Source organism: Bos grunniens, chromosome 29 (assembly GCF_055505025.1).
Source record: "Bos grunniens cultivar Pamir isolate PY7600 chromosome 29, Bosgru_T2T1.0, whole genome shotgun sequence".
In the NCBI taxonomy this organism is placed as follows: Eukaryota; Metazoa; Chordata; class Mammalia; order Artiodactyla; family Bovidae; genus Bos; species Bos grunniens.
The window spans coordinates 21,422,039-21,441,059 of record NC_141193.1 but is presented as its reverse complement, the minus strand read 5'-3'; the positions used below and the strand labels follow the sequence as shown (position 1 = coordinate 21,441,059).

The window sequence follows — 19,021 nt, the reverse complement described above, 5'->3', positions numbered from 1 at the left end:
TTGTTTTTGGGAGATTTCCGATCAGGATCTGACTGACTTTTTTTCTCAAGTGGCACATTCCTAGAGAGATGTCCAGTTAGAGAGGAAATGCTTCCCCTGGGACATTCTCAACTTGCTGGGCTCTGCATTGCTCTTGCCCCAGGGTTGCACAAAGAAGCCACTGCAGAATGACCTCCAGGCCTCACCAGGAAGTGGCATGGCCAGGCTGTCCATGGGAAAGCCCCTCTTTTCTGGTGGGTTCTTACTGTGACTGGCCTCTGGGTCTTACTGGAGGGCCTGGGAGGCCCAGATCGTCCCTGGCAGGTTCCCTCTGCCTCGTCCCTCTCCATATCAGATGGTTGCACTTGGCCTTGGCTGGGCTGGCCGAGAGTGCAGGATGTGGACTTAGGGGGCCGTGGGAAGGGAGCCCCCACGGGGTTGGGGGGACAGCCCTGGCTCTCGCTGACCCTGCTGTGCCAGCACTCCTGGTGGTGGGCTAAGGAGCCCCGTGTTGGCTGGCCGTGTCGGTGCCCTGTCCTCTCCTCCAGCCCTCGTCAGCTTGAGTGCCTTCCTGACCATGGGGCAGAAGGGGCAGCTGGGTGAGCCCAACTCCTGCCCCCTCTCTGGCTGTGCAGCAGGGTTCACTGTCAGATTTCGGGCAGAGTTCACTGGCCAGGAAGGAAGTCACGTTGGCAAAGGGTTCTCAGCGCTCAGGGGCAGTGGAGTGGAGTGGGCTCCAGGGGTTGGAGCCCCATGAGAACAGGGCCTTCGTATCTTGACCTCCAGGCTGCAGGCTGGCTTCCTCAGAGAGGCCACCAGGACCTTCATGGTAAAGTGATGCTTTTGGGGTCCATGCAGTGCTCAAGGAAGGGTCCTTGAAGACAGTGGACAGCAGCTGATCAAAGGCCATGGGAGAGCTGGCAGCCCAGGGTTGACAGGAAGGGAGGAAGGGTCTGTGTCATTGCCTCTCATGTGGCGTTTCTTCTGCTTTGTCGTGAAGGGTCCGTGTCGGGTGGGGTAGAGGCGCTAACCCCACGCTCACAAGAATCCCAGTGGGGCTGGGAAACCTAGCACGGTTACTTCTAGAACATAAGCCCTTCCTTGCCCTGGTGCATGGCAAGCTCCTTCTGCAGAAGGAACTCCCAGCAGACTCTCTGCCCCATGGTCCTGTCGGGGTGCAGGGACACTTCACCAGAGTCCCGTGGGCAGTGGAAGGGGATTGCAGACCAGGCCTGTGAGGCCAGAGCAGAGCGTGTGCACAGGGGTGGCCAGGATGGGCCTAAACAGTGAGCTCCATCTGGACCCTTGTGGGGGCAGCTGTAGTGACCCCCGTGGGGATGGCCATGGGGAGGGGAAGTTTCTTCTGGACCCAAGAGCTGATATCTGGGACAGGATGGCCTGAGTGTGGATCCCCTGAGCTTCGTGCCCCTTTACCATTGGGTGTCCTTCCCTGAACCTACCTCTCCCAGCGTGGGCTGTCTCTTGGGGAAAGGACTGGCCTGTGAACCCCCTCTCTCTGCCCTCCTTTCAGTGGGTGTACAACATTCTCAACAAGAAGGCTGAAGCCGACCGGATTGTTTTTGAGAACCCGGATCCGTCCGATGGCTTTGTCCTGATCCCCGACCTCAAGTGGAACCAACAGCAGGTAAAGGATTTCGCGCTGGGCCTCTGTGGTCTCTGAGTGCCCCGCTCCAGCTGCCGCTCCCTAATCCTGCCCTTCTTCCTCCTGCTGGTCTCTCGCTCTCTAAGAAGATTATGATTAACCGACAGGGGAGGCTGAGCTGTCTGCAGTGGGAGCACCTACACAAATGTTTACCCTTCAGTGGGCCAGTTAAAGCCCCTTCTGGCTTACCTCTCACGCTAGGGTGAGGATGGGCAGTGTTTGCGTCATGATGTCACGGGCTATTCCTTCATCAGCCACGTGCGAGGCTGCCACCTTCCCTTCCAGGGGCACCCGGAGTCCTGAAATGGACAGGTTACCCCTCCCCACGCCCTGGACACCAGCACATCCAGGCAGCACTGGCTGGCAGAAACCACGGGGACCAGCCGGAGGAGTCCCCTGCACTGCCCGAGCCAGAGAGGGGGCCTCCAGCGGCCTAGACACCGCACCCACCAAAGCGTCTCGGCTCTGCTGCCTGGCCCCCGAGCGCCCCCCTCCCCTGGTTCCCCAGGAGCCGTCTTCACTCACGCTGCCCCTCCAGTCCTCTGCATTCTCTGTGCACCTCCTCTCCTCCTCCTTCATCTCACACTGAGAGGCCCATCCCCAGGCTCGCTGGCTGCCGCCTCTTTGGGTGGACTGTCATGCCCTGAGAGTAACAGGAACCAGCAGGGCACCGGGTTCAGGCAGCGCTGTGCCCACACAGACTGGAGTTGGGCCCGGATAAGGCCCAGGAAGCCAGCCCTGGGCTCTTGGGGGCTGGCGGTGGGGGGCAGGTAGACATCCGCCCTCCTCCTCCCAGTTGAAATCCGTGACTAACCAGGCTCTCGGGTGGGCCCCTCTAGGCTCTGTGTTCCTCACATCATTGTTAGGTTTCCCGGGGACACTGATCTGGAGTTGGGCCCGTCCCGCCAGGGGGGACGCCTCCTGTCTCACTCTCTCAGCCGCTGGTCAGGCCTCTGTGCCCTCTGCCAAGCTCACCTGCATTCTCTTGGCTGGGTGGGGTGGGTTTCCTGGCCAGCCACACCACTCCAGTTGCCAAGAGACGGGGGAGCCGAGCCTGTGGCCGGGGTGAGGGGGACAGGATTCAGGCTCAGAGGCACGGGCGAGCCAGTGCCAGCTGTCTCCTGGGGTGGCTCGTGGGACTTCCTGGATGTGGCTGGTGGGGGAAGGAGGAGGCAGGTAGGGAATCTGAAGGGAGTTTCCAGAGGTCTCAGTGCTGAGCTGGGAAGGTCAGAGGAGCCCGCCCTCCCCTCTGCGTGATGATGTGCAGAGGTCGCCCCCCCCACCAGCCGATCCCCACTCAGGCCGGAAGGGAGGGCAGAGGACCGGAGAAGGAATGAAGCCAGAGCCCCCGTGGGGTAGGGACGCCGGGAGGCTCTGTCAATCCCGTCCGCCCCCTTGGGCAGCCTTGCGCTGGCCGTTCTGGATCACACACACGGTGCAGGGAGGTGGGGGTGCGTGGGTAGGGGGGAGCTGGTAGGAGGAATTTGGATTCATGAGGTCCCTGAAGACCTTGTGATTTGCAGGAGGTGATTTGCATGTGGGGATAGCCGCAGCCTCCCCATACAAGGAGCCATACCACTCTGGCGCCTGTGGCACCGAGAGCGGAAGCCCATGCTCCTGCTTACCTGGCCGGGGCACTGCCCGCTGTCTGTCCCCTTAAGAGAGAACAGGCTTCAGGCACTCCGGGGCACTGCCCGCTGTCTGTCCCCTTAAGAGAGAACAGGCTTCAGGCACTGTAGCAGGGTCCCAGCCACATGGTGGGGTGACTCGCCCTGGGGCTCTGAAGGGGCCAGCCTGAGTAACAGGCTTTTAACTTGCTGACTGGACAGGTGTGACTGTGCCTGACCTTTGCTTCTTTACCGCTTGTCTCCTTGTGGTGCCACAGTTAAGGGCCTTACATCCCTGACTTGTGACAGAACACTGAGGCCCACGGCTCCCTAGAATTAGTGTGTCCAGCAGGGAGGCGGGCCAGGCCTGGAATTCTGTCCTCATCCTCATCCACCAGAGGAGGACAGAGGAGAGGGCGGTCTGGCATGTGCTCTGAGGGGACTTCTAGCCACCCTGGCGGCCCCTCGTGTCGCTGCTCTGCCGAGAATCGTGTCTTTTTCCGCTCACTGGTGGCCCATGATTAAAAAACGTCCATCCATCCATTCATCTGTCCGTCCGTCTCACAAATATTTTGCTGTTATTGTTAGTCACTAAGTCGTGCCTGACTCCTCTGGAAGCTCACCAGGCTCCTCTGTCCATGGGATTCTCCAGGCAGGAATACTGGAGCAGGTTGCTGTTCCCTTCTCCAGGGGATCTTCCGACCCAGGGATCGAACTCATGTCTCCTGATTGCAGGTGGCTGCTTTATCACTGAGCCACCAGAGAAGCCCCACAAATATTGATCAAGTCCCTAATGTCTGCTGGAGACTCTGGCTCCCTGGAGATTAGAGAATCCCTTCCTCAGTTCTCTGTAGAGAGAAACTGTATATTCCTTCTTATTGGCTTATTTGGGGATGTAGGAATTGGTCCAGTTAATACATCTACATGTGTGTTAGAAGCTCAGTCATGTCCAACTCTTTGCGACCCCATAGACTGTAGCCCTCCAGGTTCCTCTGTCCATGGAATTCCCCAGGCAGGAATACTAGAGTGGGTTGCCATTCCCTTCTCCAAGGGATCTTCCCAACCCAGGGATCGAACCCACATCTCCTGCATTGCAGGCAGATTCTTGACCATCTGAGCCTCCAGGGAAGCCAACACCAGCATGTACATGGTAACAATAAAAATAGCACACAGAGTGGGCAATGAAGGTGCATTCCCTCACCCGACATTCCTCCACGTCCCTGCCCCAGAAGAGATGGTTTGTCTCTCCTCCATAGTCTTTACACACTATACGTGTCAGCATGTATGTGCGTGTTCATGGAGACACACAGACACATTCAGCTCACGGAATGTAGATCCTTGTGTCTAAGGCACTCAGGCAGGAGCCTCGATCTCCGCGTCTCTCCTGAGGTGGAGCCATGGGTGTCCGGGGCTCCAGCCATTCTCCGTTTTGCCCCTTGCTAGGAGGCTGTTGCTTCGACTTTGCTGCCCTGCCTTAGAGTAGACAAGGTTGATGGCCTCTGTCTCCCCAGAGGGGTTGATGTGCTGCCTTCTGGGATGCCAGTCTGAGACCCTTGCCAGCCCCTCCCTTGTTTTTTTTCCCCAGATCATTTCTCTGGGCAGCCGGGGCCCTTTGGGGAAAATCCGGGGTCATGTCTGCTATCAAAGGACAGGTTTGTCTTCCTTCCCTCACTCAGCCCGTGAGCTGGCACCCAGCACAGGCTTCATGCTTCATTCCATGCCAGTGGAGCAGAGAGGTGTGACTTATGTCATCTTTGGAATTTGTCAACAGATACCATCTAAACAAATGTTACTCTTGTTTGGAGGGCCTGTGACAGTGACAACGTGGAACGGCTGGAGACACTCACAGACACGCACACACTCCTAGTTCAGACAGCTTCATTTCCTGCTGCTCCTTGGGTCTCAGCTTATACAAGAGTCCTGGACACAGGCCATGAGAAGGAAGAGTCCAGAAGGGACTTGCAGGCAGAGCTGAGGCCCAGGTGGGCACTGCTTAGCCGTCTGCTGGCAGGTTCCCACCGCGCTCACGTGTGGCCGGTCAGGGGCAGAAAGCCCGGCTCTTAGGGCTCTGGCGGAGACGAGTGTGTGTGGCATGGGGAGAGTGTTGGCATGAAGAAGCATAGCTGGACACCAGGCACCATCTGGAAAGTCTCATTCCCAGGTTTTTAAGTTGGGGCCCTTGGGGACTTGGTCGGGTGACTCATGGTCCCCAAATTATCTCATTGAGGAATCTAGCAGCTTGGCCTGCAGAGCTGAGGGCCGGTGGATCCGCACCAGGCCTTGGCCCTTGGAGCCCTGGTGTCTGGGGCTTGCTTTGCAGGAGGATGTGAAACTGGCCAAGGCCAGGGTTTGGGCAAGTGGAGACTGGGACAGGAAGGGTTTTCTGGGCAAGAGGAAGAGTCATTTTCCTCTCTGGCTCAAGGTTTTGGCTCCAGGTCTTGTTGGCCTTGGGTCCTTGTACTGTTGTGACCCCCAGGTCTTCGGGCAGCCACTGTCTTCTGGAAGGGCGGCTGTGTATGAGCCCTGTGAGATACGGGAAGGGAGACAAGGGTGAAGCAAGGTGGAGCTCACTGCCCCGCGGGCCCCAGGCTCCCTTCCCCCGCACTTGCCTCTCCACCTGTCATCTGCCTGGACTCCAGGCACATGGAGCCCTCCTCCCCCAACCAATGCCACTGAGCCTTTTTTTTTTTTTTTTACTGTTCCTTTGCTCAGTGCTCTTTTCCCAAGCCCTCCCTCTTCTTCCCGACCCAGGCCCCCTGTCCCTCTCTGATCACCCTCACTGGTCTTTCCTTCTTCCTCCTGCACTCTTCTCCCCTTGTGTCTTACAGCACTTAGTACAGGTGATTAGACCATAAAAGTGGTTCATGGCATTTTCTTGAAGCCCCCCTACTTCTGCCCCCCTACTGAGTATGTAAATACTCTCGTGTGATATTTTTGAGCAGGAAGAATAAACACAGGCTTCTTCCCTCACACAACCCTCACTCACCCGGGGCAGGTGGACGCCCACCTTGCCTGGGGTTGGGTCTGGCCACAGTGTCCCTGGGATTGGCGGCGGCTGGCCCTGCAGGCCTTGGGGTGGGGGTGCTTCCTGACTTCTCAGGGGGCAGTTCCAGGATGGGCAGCCTCCGCGGTTGGCCCCCCTGCTGAGCCCAGTTCACCCCGCCTGTCTCCGCACAGCTCGATGACCTGTACCTGATCGCCATCTGCCATCGCCGGGGCATCAAGTCGCTTCGGGACCTCACCGCAGAGCACCTGCCGCTGCTCAGGAACATTCTCCGGGAGGGTCAGGTGAGGTTCCCGGGGCCGAGTCCACTCCAGGGCCCAGAGGGGTTACACTCCGATTCCCGTGTGTTCCTTTCCTCACCCCACCCTTCTGTGAAACGGCTTCTCTCTAGGTGCCCTGCAGGGGCCTGTGAAGGCTTGTAGATGGCCTCAGGAAGCCCCTGGTCCTGGTCCCACCCTGCCTTCCAGCTCTGCGCTCAGCCCCCTCGCCTCACCCCACACAGGCTTCCTCAGCTCGGGTCCTCGATTCTGCTCCCTGACGTTGTCCTGCAGGTCACATGTGGGGTGCCCGCCCATCCCAGGGTTACCCGTGACAGCTGCATCACGCTACACGTGTTTCTTGGATAGATGGTCCACGACCTGACATGGATCTGCGTGTGTCCCCTCGTGTACCTCGAGGGCAGAGACTGAACGCTCTGGCACCTGGCGTTCTGGGACACCTTCCCTCTGGGAGATTTGCTGAATCAGATGAAAAGGCTGCTAAAAGCAGCCCTGGGGGCCCGGGCAGATGGTGGGGGAGAGGAGAGTCTCAAATCTGGAGCTGTGATCCTGGTTCTGACACTTTGACCTTAGCCCCCTGGTGGCCCCGGGCAGGTCATTTCGCCTCTCTGGGCCTGGGTATCTGGAGGGGTCCTTCTGAACCCGTTATTCTGTGGGGTTGGCCTCAGCCTTGTTTCCTCTGAGACACTGGATGGTACAGCCTCCATGCTAGGCCTGCTGTCACCAAGGTTTCCAGCCCGGGAGAGGCTCCCCTGGTCGAGGTTCAACAAGCCCTGCTCCGAGGCTCTGCCTGGGGCCACTCTCCTTCCCCTCTGGCCCCCTCCCCACTGTGCCCACCTGCCTTCCCACCTGCCTGCTCACCCCACCATGTCCCCGGCTGTCTTTCTCTTTTCTCTGGATGCAGGGCACCTGGGAGGTGTCAGGCCAGCACTTGCATCTGCCCTGGCAACTCCAGCACCCTCTCAGGTGGGGTCAGCCTTCCAGGAAGCCCTTTGGGTGCCCTGGTGGTCACCCTGATGCCCAGATTCCTAGGGACGCACCCAATCAGAAGGGCACAGTACAATCGCAGCGTGTATTCTGAGCTCACTGGGGCCCTGTCTTTCTTCACCCCTGCCGCCTCAGAGATTGGCCTACATTGGAAATTAAATCTTCTCTTAATTCCAAGAGGCTTGGAGGCTTCTGAAGGCGGTTGGAAGAGAAAAAGCTCTACCACTATGCAAGGTTGGGGTGGGCCAAGGGAGCCCGGCTTAAGGGTGATGCTTTCCTCTTCTGCTGGGAGTCCAGTGAGAATCCAAGGATCCTGTGATGCCTCCCAGCTCTGTCCAGCCCTGCCCACGTCCCCTCCCCCGGCCTTTCTCTGCCACCAAGCCCTTAGCTCTGTCGCAGCCCGGCTCCACTCTCTTCTGTGCTAAGCAGGGAAAAAAAGGCTTCCTGCCACCCACTTGATGATTTAAGCCTGGTAACTCCTCCAGGGCAGGCAAGTCCCCCAGTCTTGGGAATCTGGGCCCCTGTGCTTAGCACCGAGACTTCCTAGAGACCCAGCTGTGACCAAGGAAGCAGGTGTTCCAGCAGGTTGGAGCGGGGAGCCCTGATCGAGGCCACTGTCCCCCTCCTTGGGAAGAAAACCTCCACCTCGCTGCTTGTCACCCGCACCTGCTGACTCCCTAGAATGGCAGACAGGGATCCCGAAGCCACCCGTGGGGCGACGGAGAGGCTGGTGGGGGCTGTGGGCAGGAGGGGGTGCCGGCGCCAGCGTGGGGGCAGCAGCTGACCCTCCCGCCCCCCACTCCTTGCCAGGAGGCCATCCTGCGGCGCTACCGGGTGGCGGCGGACCGCCTCCGCGTGTATTTGCACTACCTGCCCTCGTATTACCATCTGCACGTGCACTTCACCGCCCTGGGCTTCGAGGCCCCGGGTGCCGGCGTGGAGCGCGCCCACCTGCTGGCAGAGGTGATCGACAACCTGGAGCAGGACCCCGAGCACTACCGGCGTCGCACGCTCACCTTTGCACTCCGGGCTGACGACCCCCTCCTGGCGCTCCTGCAGGAGGCCCAGAGAAGCTGAGAAGAGACCACCCTTGTGGGGGATGGGGGCAGCAGGATTTTTTGTACCAAGTGAATTTTTTTTTTTTTAATGTATTTTGTACTGGCTTCTTCCCAGCATGAGAATAAACTATCAGTCTCGTTCAGTATGGACCCACAGTGTGGCCTGGGGAGGTGGAGTGGGCGACCCTAGCGGGGTAAAGGCAGGGGGCACGGCCAACCTGGAGGGCTCAGGGCTTCCTGCAGGGCCCCTCCTGGCGGACTTCACGTCCTGGGCCTCCCTGCTTTCACCCCTGCTGTTCTGCTACCACCTTTCTCTTCCTTCTTCCCACTTAGTGTTTCTTCCTGATGGTCCACATGTCTGGGAGTCCCCCCTCAGAGAAAACCACATATGAAACCTTTCTGGAAGTAGTCTATAGTCTTTCTGACAGCACTTCCTCTTTCCCTCCAGCACTTAACGCACACTTCCCATGTGTGAGCCAGTCCTGTTGATAAACCCTTGTTGACAGGGCTGGAGGCTGGCCTCCTGGAAGTGGGAAGGCCTTAATCAGAATCAGATGATGCAAGCCCAAGACGACTGCCTTTGCCTCTGTTCCTTGGTCAGTGAGTCTGTGGCCTTGAGTTCGTTATCTCGACAGGAAGACAAAACACACTGCCATAGAGCAGCCGGAAGATAAATCCACCGTGTCAGCAGGGCACAGTGACATGGTTGCAGTGAAGTCCAAAAGCCCTGAGTCACGGATCAAGGTGTGACCGCTGTCCTAGATCCCTGACCACAGAATTGCCAGGCCAGGAAGGGACTTCAAAGCACCCAAGGCTGATAGCCTGTAGGAAGACATCAAGGGCGTATCTGGCAAAGTGACGTCTCCCACTGCTCCAGCAGAGCAGGGACACGGGTGCAGACATTGGCAACGTGTAGTTAAACACACGAGGCCCTCTTCCCAGACACATCACGCTACCCGAGAGGGGCCGGCATTTGCTCTTCGGTCAACGTGGGGCTATGAGTTACCGCATCTTGCGTCCTCAGGACACACTGCCAGGGGAGGTAGGATGTGGGTCTTGCAGAGTGAAAGGAAGATGAAAACGGAGGGAGAGGAAGCAGGGTGGCCCTTATTCTGCATACCCTGGACCGAGAACCAGGGTACGATTCACAGCCAAGCTCCATTCGCTTGTTCCTCACACTGCTTATTAAACACGTACTGCATCAGACCCAAGGCCTCCTGAGCCTGTTTCTTTGTCAAGGGGTGCAGGGATGAGGATCCACCACAGAGGGATCTGCTGGTGATCATACACGCAGCAGGCCAAAGTGGCATGATTGTAATGGAATCCAATGCTTTGACTCACTGCATGCCTTTTGAGCCAATGTCCTAAGGGCTGGGAACCCAGAGACGACTATAAAGACACTCCCAGCCTCCCAGGCTAGGGGGCAGACAGACAGTCCTCAGCCTGAGGGATGCAGAATGAGAACCGTCTCCTCTGCCTTAGATTTCCTCCTGCCTTCACTTAGCAGGACCCACCCAGCTCCCCACCTCCACTGAGACAGCATCCTGAGCAGAAAGTCCTTAAGACTCAGCACCGCTTGACTGATGAGCCACTGCCAGCCCTCTCTGACGGCATGGACGTCTGTCCCTGTGCGTTTAGCTGCGTGTCCTCGGTGAGTGCAGCGGAGGTGGGTGTCACCTTCTCATAAACTTCGGAGGGCTCCCCACCGGCGCCAGGCCCCAGTCCTTGGCCGACTTTCTTCCTGGCTGGGTTGGGAGGGAGGAGAGCGATTGGAGACGTGACTGCTTTTCCTCGGCTCCTCTCAAGTTTGCCCAAAAGTTTCCTCATAGGGCAAAATTGCTGAGTGTTCTATATTTGTCAACATTCCTTCATGAAACTGAGAAAAATAACATTTCAGGAGGAGTTGGACAGTTAGCTCCACGTTGTCTAGTTCTGTTGAACGCAGATCCTGGGAATGGAGAAACAAATCAAGAAACAGTTGCGAACAAAGTAATATTTGAAAATGTTTCTCTTGTGATATTTGTATTTCCAAACGAGTTGAATGGATATGTTTTATTTCTGAATAGGTTGATGTGGGTCTTTTAACTCTTCCTTCTCAGAAAGGACTAAATCTTTATTCCAAACATGTATATAGAACCCTAAAAGGACTTTTTTCTGTAAGAAGATGGTGATAATTAACAGTAGCTGTTTTCAGAAAATCCTCACATAGCAAAATAAATGTTGGCAACTCTCTGCTCCATATTCTCATTGAAATTACATTGGATTCTGGAGTCTATGTAAACTTGAAGTTACCAAATTTTAGCCACTGTTAAAAAAGAAACATGGACTAAATTTGTTTAAAGTGTTTAAATTCAAAGAACAAGGTTTTGAACATCTACCCTGTCTTTTTTTTTTAAAGACAAGAATATGGAACTAGAACTCTCATGGAGCTTACAACTTAGTGAGACACATAGACATAATTGGGCTTCCCTGGTGGCACAGCGGTTAAGAATCTGCCTGGCAAATCAGAAGACTTGGGTTTGATCCCTAGGTCAGGAAGATACCCTGAAGAAGGCAACCCGCTTCAGGATTCTTACCTGAAAAATCCCATGGACAGAGGAGACTGGCCGGCAACAACAGTCCATGGGATCTCAAAGAGTTGGACACGATTTAGCAACTAACAACAATGATAGACATAATTACAAAGTAAATCCACAAACAACTCAAGTTCAGTTGCTCAGTCATGTCTGACTCTTTGTGACCCCCATGGACCGCAGCACGCCAGGCTTCCTTGTCCTTCGCCAATTCCTGGAGCTTACTCAAACTCATGTCCATCGAGTCAGTGATGCCATCCAACCATCTCACCCTCTGTCATCCCTTTCTCCCGCCTTCAACCTTTCCTAGAATCAGAGTCTTTTCCAATGAACCAGTTCTTCACATCAGGTGGCCAAAGTTTTGGAGTTTCAGCATCAGTCCTTCCGATGAATATTCAGGACTGATTTCCTTTAGGACTGACTGGTTGGATTTCCTTGCAGTCCAAGGGATTCTCAAGAGTCTTCTCCAACACCACAGTTCAAAAGCATCAATTCTTGGGCGCTCAGCTTTCCTTATAGTCCAACTCTCACATCCATACATGACTACTGGAAAAACCATGGCTTTGACTAGATGGACCTTTGATGGCAAAGTAATGTCTCTGCTTTTTAATATGCTATCTAGGTTGGTCATAGCTTTTCTTCCAAGGAGTAAGCGTCTTTTAATTTCATGGCTGCAGTCACCATCCATTTGCAGTGATTTTGGAGCCCAGAAAAATAAAGTCTCTCACTGTTTCCATTGTTTCCCGATCTATTTGCCATGAAGTCATGGGACTAGATGCCATGATCTTAGTTTTCTGAATGTTGAGTTATGAGCCAACTTTTTCACTCTCCTCTTTCACTTTCATCAAGAGGCTCTAGTTCCTCTTCACTTTCTGCCATAAGGGTGGTGCCATCTGTGTATCTGAGGTTATTGATATTTCTCCCGGAAATCTTGATTCTAGCTTGTGCTTCATCCAGCCTGGCATTTCGCATGATGTACTCTGCATATAAGTTAAATAAGCAGGATGACAATATATAGCCTTGACGTACACCTTTCCCGATTTGGAACCAGTCTGTTGTTCCATGTCTAACTGTTCTTCTTGTTCTAACTTGCTTCTTGACCTGCATACAGATTTCTCAGGAGGCAGGTCAGGTGGTCTGTTATCTCTTTAAGAATTTTCCACAGTTTGTTAAGATCCACATAGTCAAAGGCTTTGGTGTAGTCAATAAAGCAGAAGTAGGTGTTTTTCTGCAACTCTCTTTTTCAATAATCCAATAGATGTTGGCAATTGGATCTCTGGCTCCTCTGCCTTTTCTAAATCCAGCTTGAACATCTGAAAGTTCACAGTTCATGTATTGCAGAAGCCTGGCTTGGAGAATTTTGAGCATTACTTTACTAGCATGTGAGATGAGTACAATTGTGTGGTAGTTTGAGCATTCTTTGGTGTTGCCTTTCTTTGGGATTGGAATGAAAACTGACCTTTTCCAGTCCTGTGGCCACTGCTGAGTTTTCCAAATTTGCTGGCATATTGAGTGCAGCACTTTCACAACATCCTCTTTTAGGATTTGAAATAGTTCAATTGGAATTCCATCACCTCCACTAGCTTTGTTCGTAGTGATGCTTCCTAAGGCCCAGTTGACTTTGCATTGCAGGATGTGTGGCTCTAGGTGAGCGATCACACCATCATGGTTATCAATGGTGTGTGTTTGTGGGAGGGGTAACCACACCCATGGTTATCTGGGTCATGAAGATCTTTTTTGTATTGTTCTTCTGTGTATTCTTGCCACTTCTTAATATCTTCTGCTTCTGTTAGGTCCATTCCATTTCTGTCCTTTATTGAGCCCATCTTTGTATGAAATGTTCCCTTGGTATCTCTAATTTTCTTGAAGAGATCTCTAGTCTTTCCCATTCTATTGTTTTCGTCTATTTCTTTGGATCGCTGAGGAAGGCTTTCTTATCACTCCTTGCTATTCTTTGGAACTCTGCATTCAAATGGGTATATCTTTCCTTTTTTCCGTTGCCTTTTGCTTCTCTTCTTTTCTTAGCTATTTGTAAGGCCTCCTCAGACAACCATTTTGCCTTTTTGTATTTCTTTTTCTTGGGGGTGATCTTGCTCCCTGTCTCCTGTACAGTGTCACGAACCTTCATCCATAGTTCTTCAGACCCTCTATCAGATCTAATCCTTTGAATCTGCTTGTAACAACAACAATGATAGACATAATTACAAAGTAATTCCACAAACCTGAATACTTTGAGAAAAGCACAGGGGGCCGTGAGAGCTTACGCCAGGAGAAGCCAGACTTCCAGGCTAAAATGAGAGCCAAACGACCACCATGAGCTAAGACACAACACTCAGGGAAAGCATGGCTCAGCATGGCCAGAACCTAAAACGTGGCTTCCAGCACGTCCAATAGCACCCTGACCAGTTTTTCCTTCAGGACCAGGAAGAAATGAAAGGCAAAACTATGGAGAAATGTATTATCCTGTTGTACATTCTTTTCAGTGCCAGCATGGTCTGGTAACTCCTGCACAGAACCTGCACCGTATCCACATGTAATCTTGGGCAAGTTAGGTAACTGCTCGTCAGCCATGAGTTAGTGAAAGCCGTGCTTACCCCGAGGGGCTTCGTGAGGATTCAACAAGAGGATTCTGTGGACATGGTAAGAACTCATAAATGTTAGCTGCCATTTTCCCACTGCCAGAAGGGCCTAAAGGACCCAGCCTATATATTTGGGTTAGATATTAAAAAGGACTTCCGGATTAGAAGGCCATGACATCCTAGACTGGGCACTGAAGTCATGGCAACCGAGACTTGAAGGCAAAAAGTGAGCCATAAACTCTCTGTGGTTCATTGATTGTGGCCCTAAAAGAGATGAGGGCTGCATGCAATGACTTCTCAGGATCTCTTCCAGCCGACAGGTTCCTGGAATGCATTTTAGCCTTGGCCTTACAGCAGGTTTCTAAGACTACAATAGTGATGTCCGGTGCTATTGAGATCCCTGGGAACTGCACAGCTCGAGCGTCCAGCCGTATAAATCTGATAAAAATAGGAGCTGAAACACCATTCCCCAAGTTGCTATTTTTAAAAGCGTCTGAGATGCGGATTGGGTTTATTTCTTCTTCAAACGGCATCTCGCCGTTCCCTCCTTCCGGTGGGCAGGATGCTAACGTGGCAAATGCAAGGGACAGGAGCCAGAGGCCTGGGGAGGCGCATGTGTTAAGGGCTCACACCCCGGCCCACACCCTGGCCTCCCAGCTCCAGATGCACCTGCCCCTCCCACAACCCTTGCTCCTCTGTCTCCTCCCTCTGCTCCCTAGAGAGAGAGAGAGAGGCCCCCTGAGCGCCCCAGCAGAGCTGTGTCCGCCAACTTCCTCCACAGCAGAGACAGAACCAGAGAGGTAAAGGGGGTGCTCTGGAGGTGGGAAAGGAGGCAATATGGCTAGGAACGGGGGCAGGAGCCAGACCACTGATCCTCAGGGTGTCTTGACTCATCCTTGGCACAGCTGGCCCCAAAAGGAACAGTTTTAGGAGCCGAAGCTGGGTCACCCCACCATACTGCCTCTTGGTAAGCAACTCCCAGTGCCCTGCTGATGGGCAAGTGGGCTGGGAGGGGCTTCAGGTGAAAAGTACCAGAATCACTTTCCTCCTGGCCCGCAGATGATATGGTTCTAGGCAGCCAGCTAAGCATCTGGCTGTGTTGAAGAACTAGAGGGAAAAGACCGTGAGTGAGCACACTGCGGCCTGAGGGGAGGAGTCTAGACAATTAGCTTCTGGGCACTCAGTAACCAGGCCTAGGATAAGCTGGGGAAAGGAGAAGGGAGGAGAGCTGAATACAGTTTATTGGTTAGAGGAGGGGGTGCCACGTGTATGATAAGAGCACACACTTTTAACAGCACCTTATACTGCTGGAGCAAATTTATATCCGTTGCCTAATTTCACAACAATAGCCCTTTGAATAATTTACAGTTACTTCCATTTTTTTTTTTCCTAACAAGAAAATTAAACCTATTTAGTGACCAAGGCAGAGTTGGAAATCAGGTCTCCAAGAGCAAAGCTGGCCCTTCAGTTTGATTTTTCCCACAGGGTGAAGTTTACGTGGTTCAGAACAAGAACTGCCAGCTGTGTTTAGATCGAGTTCATTAAAGAGTTTGCAAAGTTGCAAAGCTAGGTTGATTCACAGTTCAGCTCTGCGATTCTAGTCTCTTCGGACAATTGCTTTACTCTCTTTGGGTCAGTGTCTCCCCTCTGACCTCCACCCCGGCACCAGGGAGGCTGGTCTCTCTCCCTTCAGCCTTGCCCCCCGGCAGGGACTTGAGTCACTCTGCCAGAGCTGGAGCTGATACCAGATAAGTATTTGTGTGAATGCTTGATTGACAACACCAAGCATTAATTATACTTGGACACTGGTGAGATGCAGGAAAGACCTCCACCATGCACGGTGTGATTTAGGATGAACAGCCATCTGTAGATGCGCTCAAGGCCCCTTGTCTTCACCTTGCCTCCTTTGCTGTGCTCACGCAGGCCAGAGTGTTTCCTCAGGTACCTCTTCTCAGACCATGAACCCTCCAGATTCGGCTGAAGCCAACTTAGAGCTGGCATTTCTGTGAACCCCCCTCGTCAATTACCCATGCCTTATACTTAGTTATATCCTGTGCTAACTTACTCTGTTTTTCTTTTTAGGTATACCTATGGCCGATTCAAATGTTGATTGGCAAAAACCAACACAATACTGTAAAGCAATTACCCTTCAATTAAAAAGAAATAAATTTAATAAAAAAGATAACAAAAAAATAGAAACAGATTATTTTAGGTCTTATGCAGTTTAACTGCAAGAAAAAGATGAATTTATAAGTACATAAGACTAATCAAATTCTTTAACACATAAGAAGTAAACAAACCAAAAATCTCTACCTAAAAGACAGCTAGGCTTCCCAGGTGGTCCTAGTGGTAAAGAACCTGCCTGCCAACACAGGAGCCATAAAAGATGTGGGTTTGATCCCAGGGTCCGGAAAATCCCCTGGAGGAGAGGGCATGGCAACCCATTCCAGTATTCTTACCTGGAGAATCCTATGGACAGAGGAGCCTGGTGTGCTATAGTCCATGGGGTCACAAAGAGTCAGACATGGCTGAAGTGACTGAGCGTGAACACAAAAGACAGCTAGGAAAAGAAAGGTGAAAATAAAACCCTACAACATTTTTTCCCCTTTTTAACGACTTTAAGAACATGGTAACGTGGCATTTGCATCTGATTACATTTTGTATTAACATCAGTATTAAATGAAATCTGTTGGTTTAAAAAAAAATCATTGGAGTATATAGTTGCTTTACAATGTGTTGGTTTCTGCTGTATAGCAAAGAGAATCAGCTCTATGTATACCTGTACCCCCAGGACACTGAGTAGAGTTCCCTGAACTATAAGGTGGGTTCTTATTAGTGATCTATTTTATATACATAGTATCAATAGTGTAGGGCTTCCCTCCACTATTGATAAAGAACCCCCTGCATTGCAGGCTACTCTGTATGATACTGGGGTGAGTATGTGTCATTATGGGCTCCCTTGGGTGTTCAGGGGTAAAGAATCCACCTGCAATGCAGAAGATATGAATTCCATCCCTGGGTCAGGAATCTCATGGACAGAGGAGCCTGGCAGGCTACAGTCCATGAGGTCTCGAGGGTCAGACACTACTTAACAACTAAACCACCACTACCATTGATGGTGTGTACACGTCAACCCCAGTCTCCCAGTTGGCCCCACACCCTTTTCCCCCCTTGGGGTCCGTACATTTATTCTCTACCTCTGTGTCTCTATTTCTGCTTTGCAAATAGGTTCGTCTGTACTAGCTTCTATCCTAACTTATCCTTGAGTGGGCATCCACGTGAGTCTTCTCTTTGCCACTATCTGGTTAAGCTTTCTTGGGGGGTGGGGTCTTACATGTTCTTTGGAGCTCTGCTACCCCCTCCCCACTCTGCCCCCCTCCCCCAGCTCTTCACACTAAGGGCTCTTCACCTCTGAGAGAGTGTCTCGGGGTCTAGGGATTGTCCTGTGGGTGACTTCTGGACGGTTCTTCAGCCTAAGTAGTTTCCTGGCTTGATTGGGGGTGGCGCGGGGGGGGGGGGGGTGGGGCCCAGGCACTAGGCTAAGGCCCTGGTGGATTTTTCCGCTGGGGGCAAGATGCCTGGCGCCTTCAGTAAGGAACAGAAACTGAGACGCTTTCTCAAAGCCAAGAAGGGGTGTGCAAAGGAGGTGCACAGGGAGAAGTTTGGGGGTGGCAGGGCCAGACTCCTGCAAAGGGAGGGTGCAGGTCTCCGACCAGGGCACCTGGCCACTGTGCGTGGGAGAGGTGTGCCTCACTTTCCCGAGAGGGAGAAAGACGGTTCCACACGTGGGAGAGCGGAGAACGCTTTGTAGGGCTCATTGTTTCCAGGAGGGTGTGCATGGGCTGCGCTGCCCACATCCATCCTGGTGCTACTCACAGGCTGCGCCCGCCTGAACTCTGCGCCCTCACCCCACCAGTCTCTTCCTACCCGCCCCTACAACACCACACCTCCCCCACAACACCACCCCTACCCCACACCCCTTCGCGCTCGCCCGATCGGTCTGTTCCTCCGCTTCTCTCGCCCTGGGGCCCGCCGGGGGCCGGCTCCGCCGGCTCACCATCCCGAGTCGGCGGCCACCGGCCCCGCCCGTAAGCGGGATCACCCCAGCCCTTTCTCCTCCTCCACCCCGCCCTTTCTCCTGTCTGCCTGCTCCCCGCTCGGCTCCCCGGCAGTGTGCGCAAGCGTGTCCGGCCCCCTTCTCCGCCCCACGCCGGGGCCCCGGCCCCCGCCTCCCAGCAGGCGGACTTGCCCGCTCCCAGGCCGGCCCCGCGCCTGGGACAGGGACCGGGCCGAGCGGAGCCGCCGCGCCTCCAGCCCGTGCGCCTAGCGGATCTGAGCTGCGCGCGGAGCCGTCCTGCCCCGCCCCGCGCCACCCGCGAGGGTGAGTACGCGGCGGCCGGTCCCCTTGGGGCCCGCCAGCGAGGGCTGGGCGCACCTCCGGGTCCCGGCCGCCCGGTTCTCCGCCCGGCGCCGCGATAGGGGAGGTGGTCGGGCCGGGCACGTGGGCGCCGCGCGGTTCCGGGTCGGGGTCCCGGAGGGGCGGCCACGGCCCAGGGATTCCTTGCCCTGGATGGGATTTTCCACGGAAAGCCAATTGTCTTTGCTCCCTGGGAGTGAGCGAATGGGACGGTCCTCTCTGGAAAGTTTCTAGCCCCCAGCCTTGCGCCAAGGCGGAAGAGGCCCCCCGCCTCCGCTTTGGGCATCCTCTGAGCCGCGGTTGCTCCCCACAACTGCCCCACCAGGTCCAGGAGGTCGGCAGGCTGGCTTGGCTGGAATTGACAGGCTCTGCTGGGGCCGCCTGTGTGCAGGAGACTCAAGGTCGCCAAGCAGAGCCCAAGTGTGGGGGTCGCTAGCTGCAGGCTGTCTGTGCCCGACACCAGTCCACATTCCTGGGGGTCTTTGGGCCTAGGATACTGTGTCTGGGACCTGCCCGGGTGGTGGGCAGTGGGGAGGGATGGGGTTGGGGTGGAGTTCAGTCCCGGGTAGAGTCTCTGGGCTCAGTTGTCAGTGCTGGGTGCCCCCTGGGGCCTCTGCTGGCTGGGACCTCCATTGCCAGTCTTGGGGGAGGCTCTGCCTGGGCCATCTGAGGCCTCATCTACTGCCGTTGCTCCCCTGTCCCCCAGACTGGGTCCTGAGCCAGGGTAGAGGGCTCCCGCCAGAGGGCTGGGGCTGCAGACAGTGTCGGGGGGCTCAGTTGTGTCCATCTGACCTCCTGACCACCCACAGGCTGGCACACCCTCTCGCTTCTCAGGGCAGCCTGTGCTATCCATCCCCTGGGGTGGGGTGGGGGGTG

General features: G+C 54.4%; 3 protein-coding genes across 18 annotated transcripts in view; 2 read left to right on the top strand and 1 right to left on the bottom strand.

Moving 5' to 3' along the window:
- DCPS (decapping enzyme, scavenger) overlaps positions 1-8,719 on the top strand; it is a 41,407-nt gene extending 32,688 nt beyond the window's left edge. For 3 of the 5 annotated variants that reach the window (XM_086383755.1, XM_086383753.1, XM_086383754.1), the window contains exons 4-6: positions 1,511-1,624; positions 6,427-6,537; positions 8,329-8,719. In XM_086383755.1, coding sequence (XP_086239881.1) covers positions 1,511-1,624; positions 6,427-6,537; positions 8,329-8,595 — 492 coding nt within the window. In that variant the 3' untranslated portion in view covers positions 8,596-8,719. Of the gene's footprint in view, positions 1-1,510; positions 1,625-6,426; positions 6,538-6,644 lie in introns of all 5 variants that reach the window. The other 2 variants (XM_086383757.1, XM_086383756.1) reach the window with 1 other exon arrangement.
- On the bottom strand, positions 8,647-18,998 carry LOC147342232 (uncharacterized). Its single transcript, XM_086384518.1, has 4 exons — positions 18,965-18,998; positions 16,188-18,540; positions 13,372-13,437; positions 8,647-10,524 (listed from the first exon to the last, which is right to left on the bottom strand). Exons 1-2 carry the CDS (start codon positions 18,996-18,998, stop codon positions 17,633-17,635), a joined length of 942 nt encoding a protein of 313 aa, XP_086240644.1. The 3' UTR covers positions 8,647-10,524; positions 13,372-13,437; positions 16,188-17,632.
- The window catches only part of ST3GAL4 (ST3 beta-galactoside alpha-2,3-sialyltransferase 4), a 111,079-nt gene continuing 102,153 nt past the window's right edge, over positions 10,096-19,021 (top strand). For 10 of the 12 annotated variants that reach the window (XR_015157565.1, XM_086383721.1, XM_086383719.1 and 7 more), the window contains exon 1: positions 17,999-18,109. Coding sequence is in view for 2 of the 12 variants with exons in the window: in XM_086383717.1 (XP_086239843.1) it covers positions 10,189-10,227 (39 nt within the window). In the remaining 10 variants the exon portion in view is untranslated. Of the gene's footprint in view, positions 10,228-17,998; positions 18,110-19,021 lie in introns of those variants that run through there. The other 2 variants (XM_086383717.1, XM_086383727.1) reach the window with 1 other exon arrangement.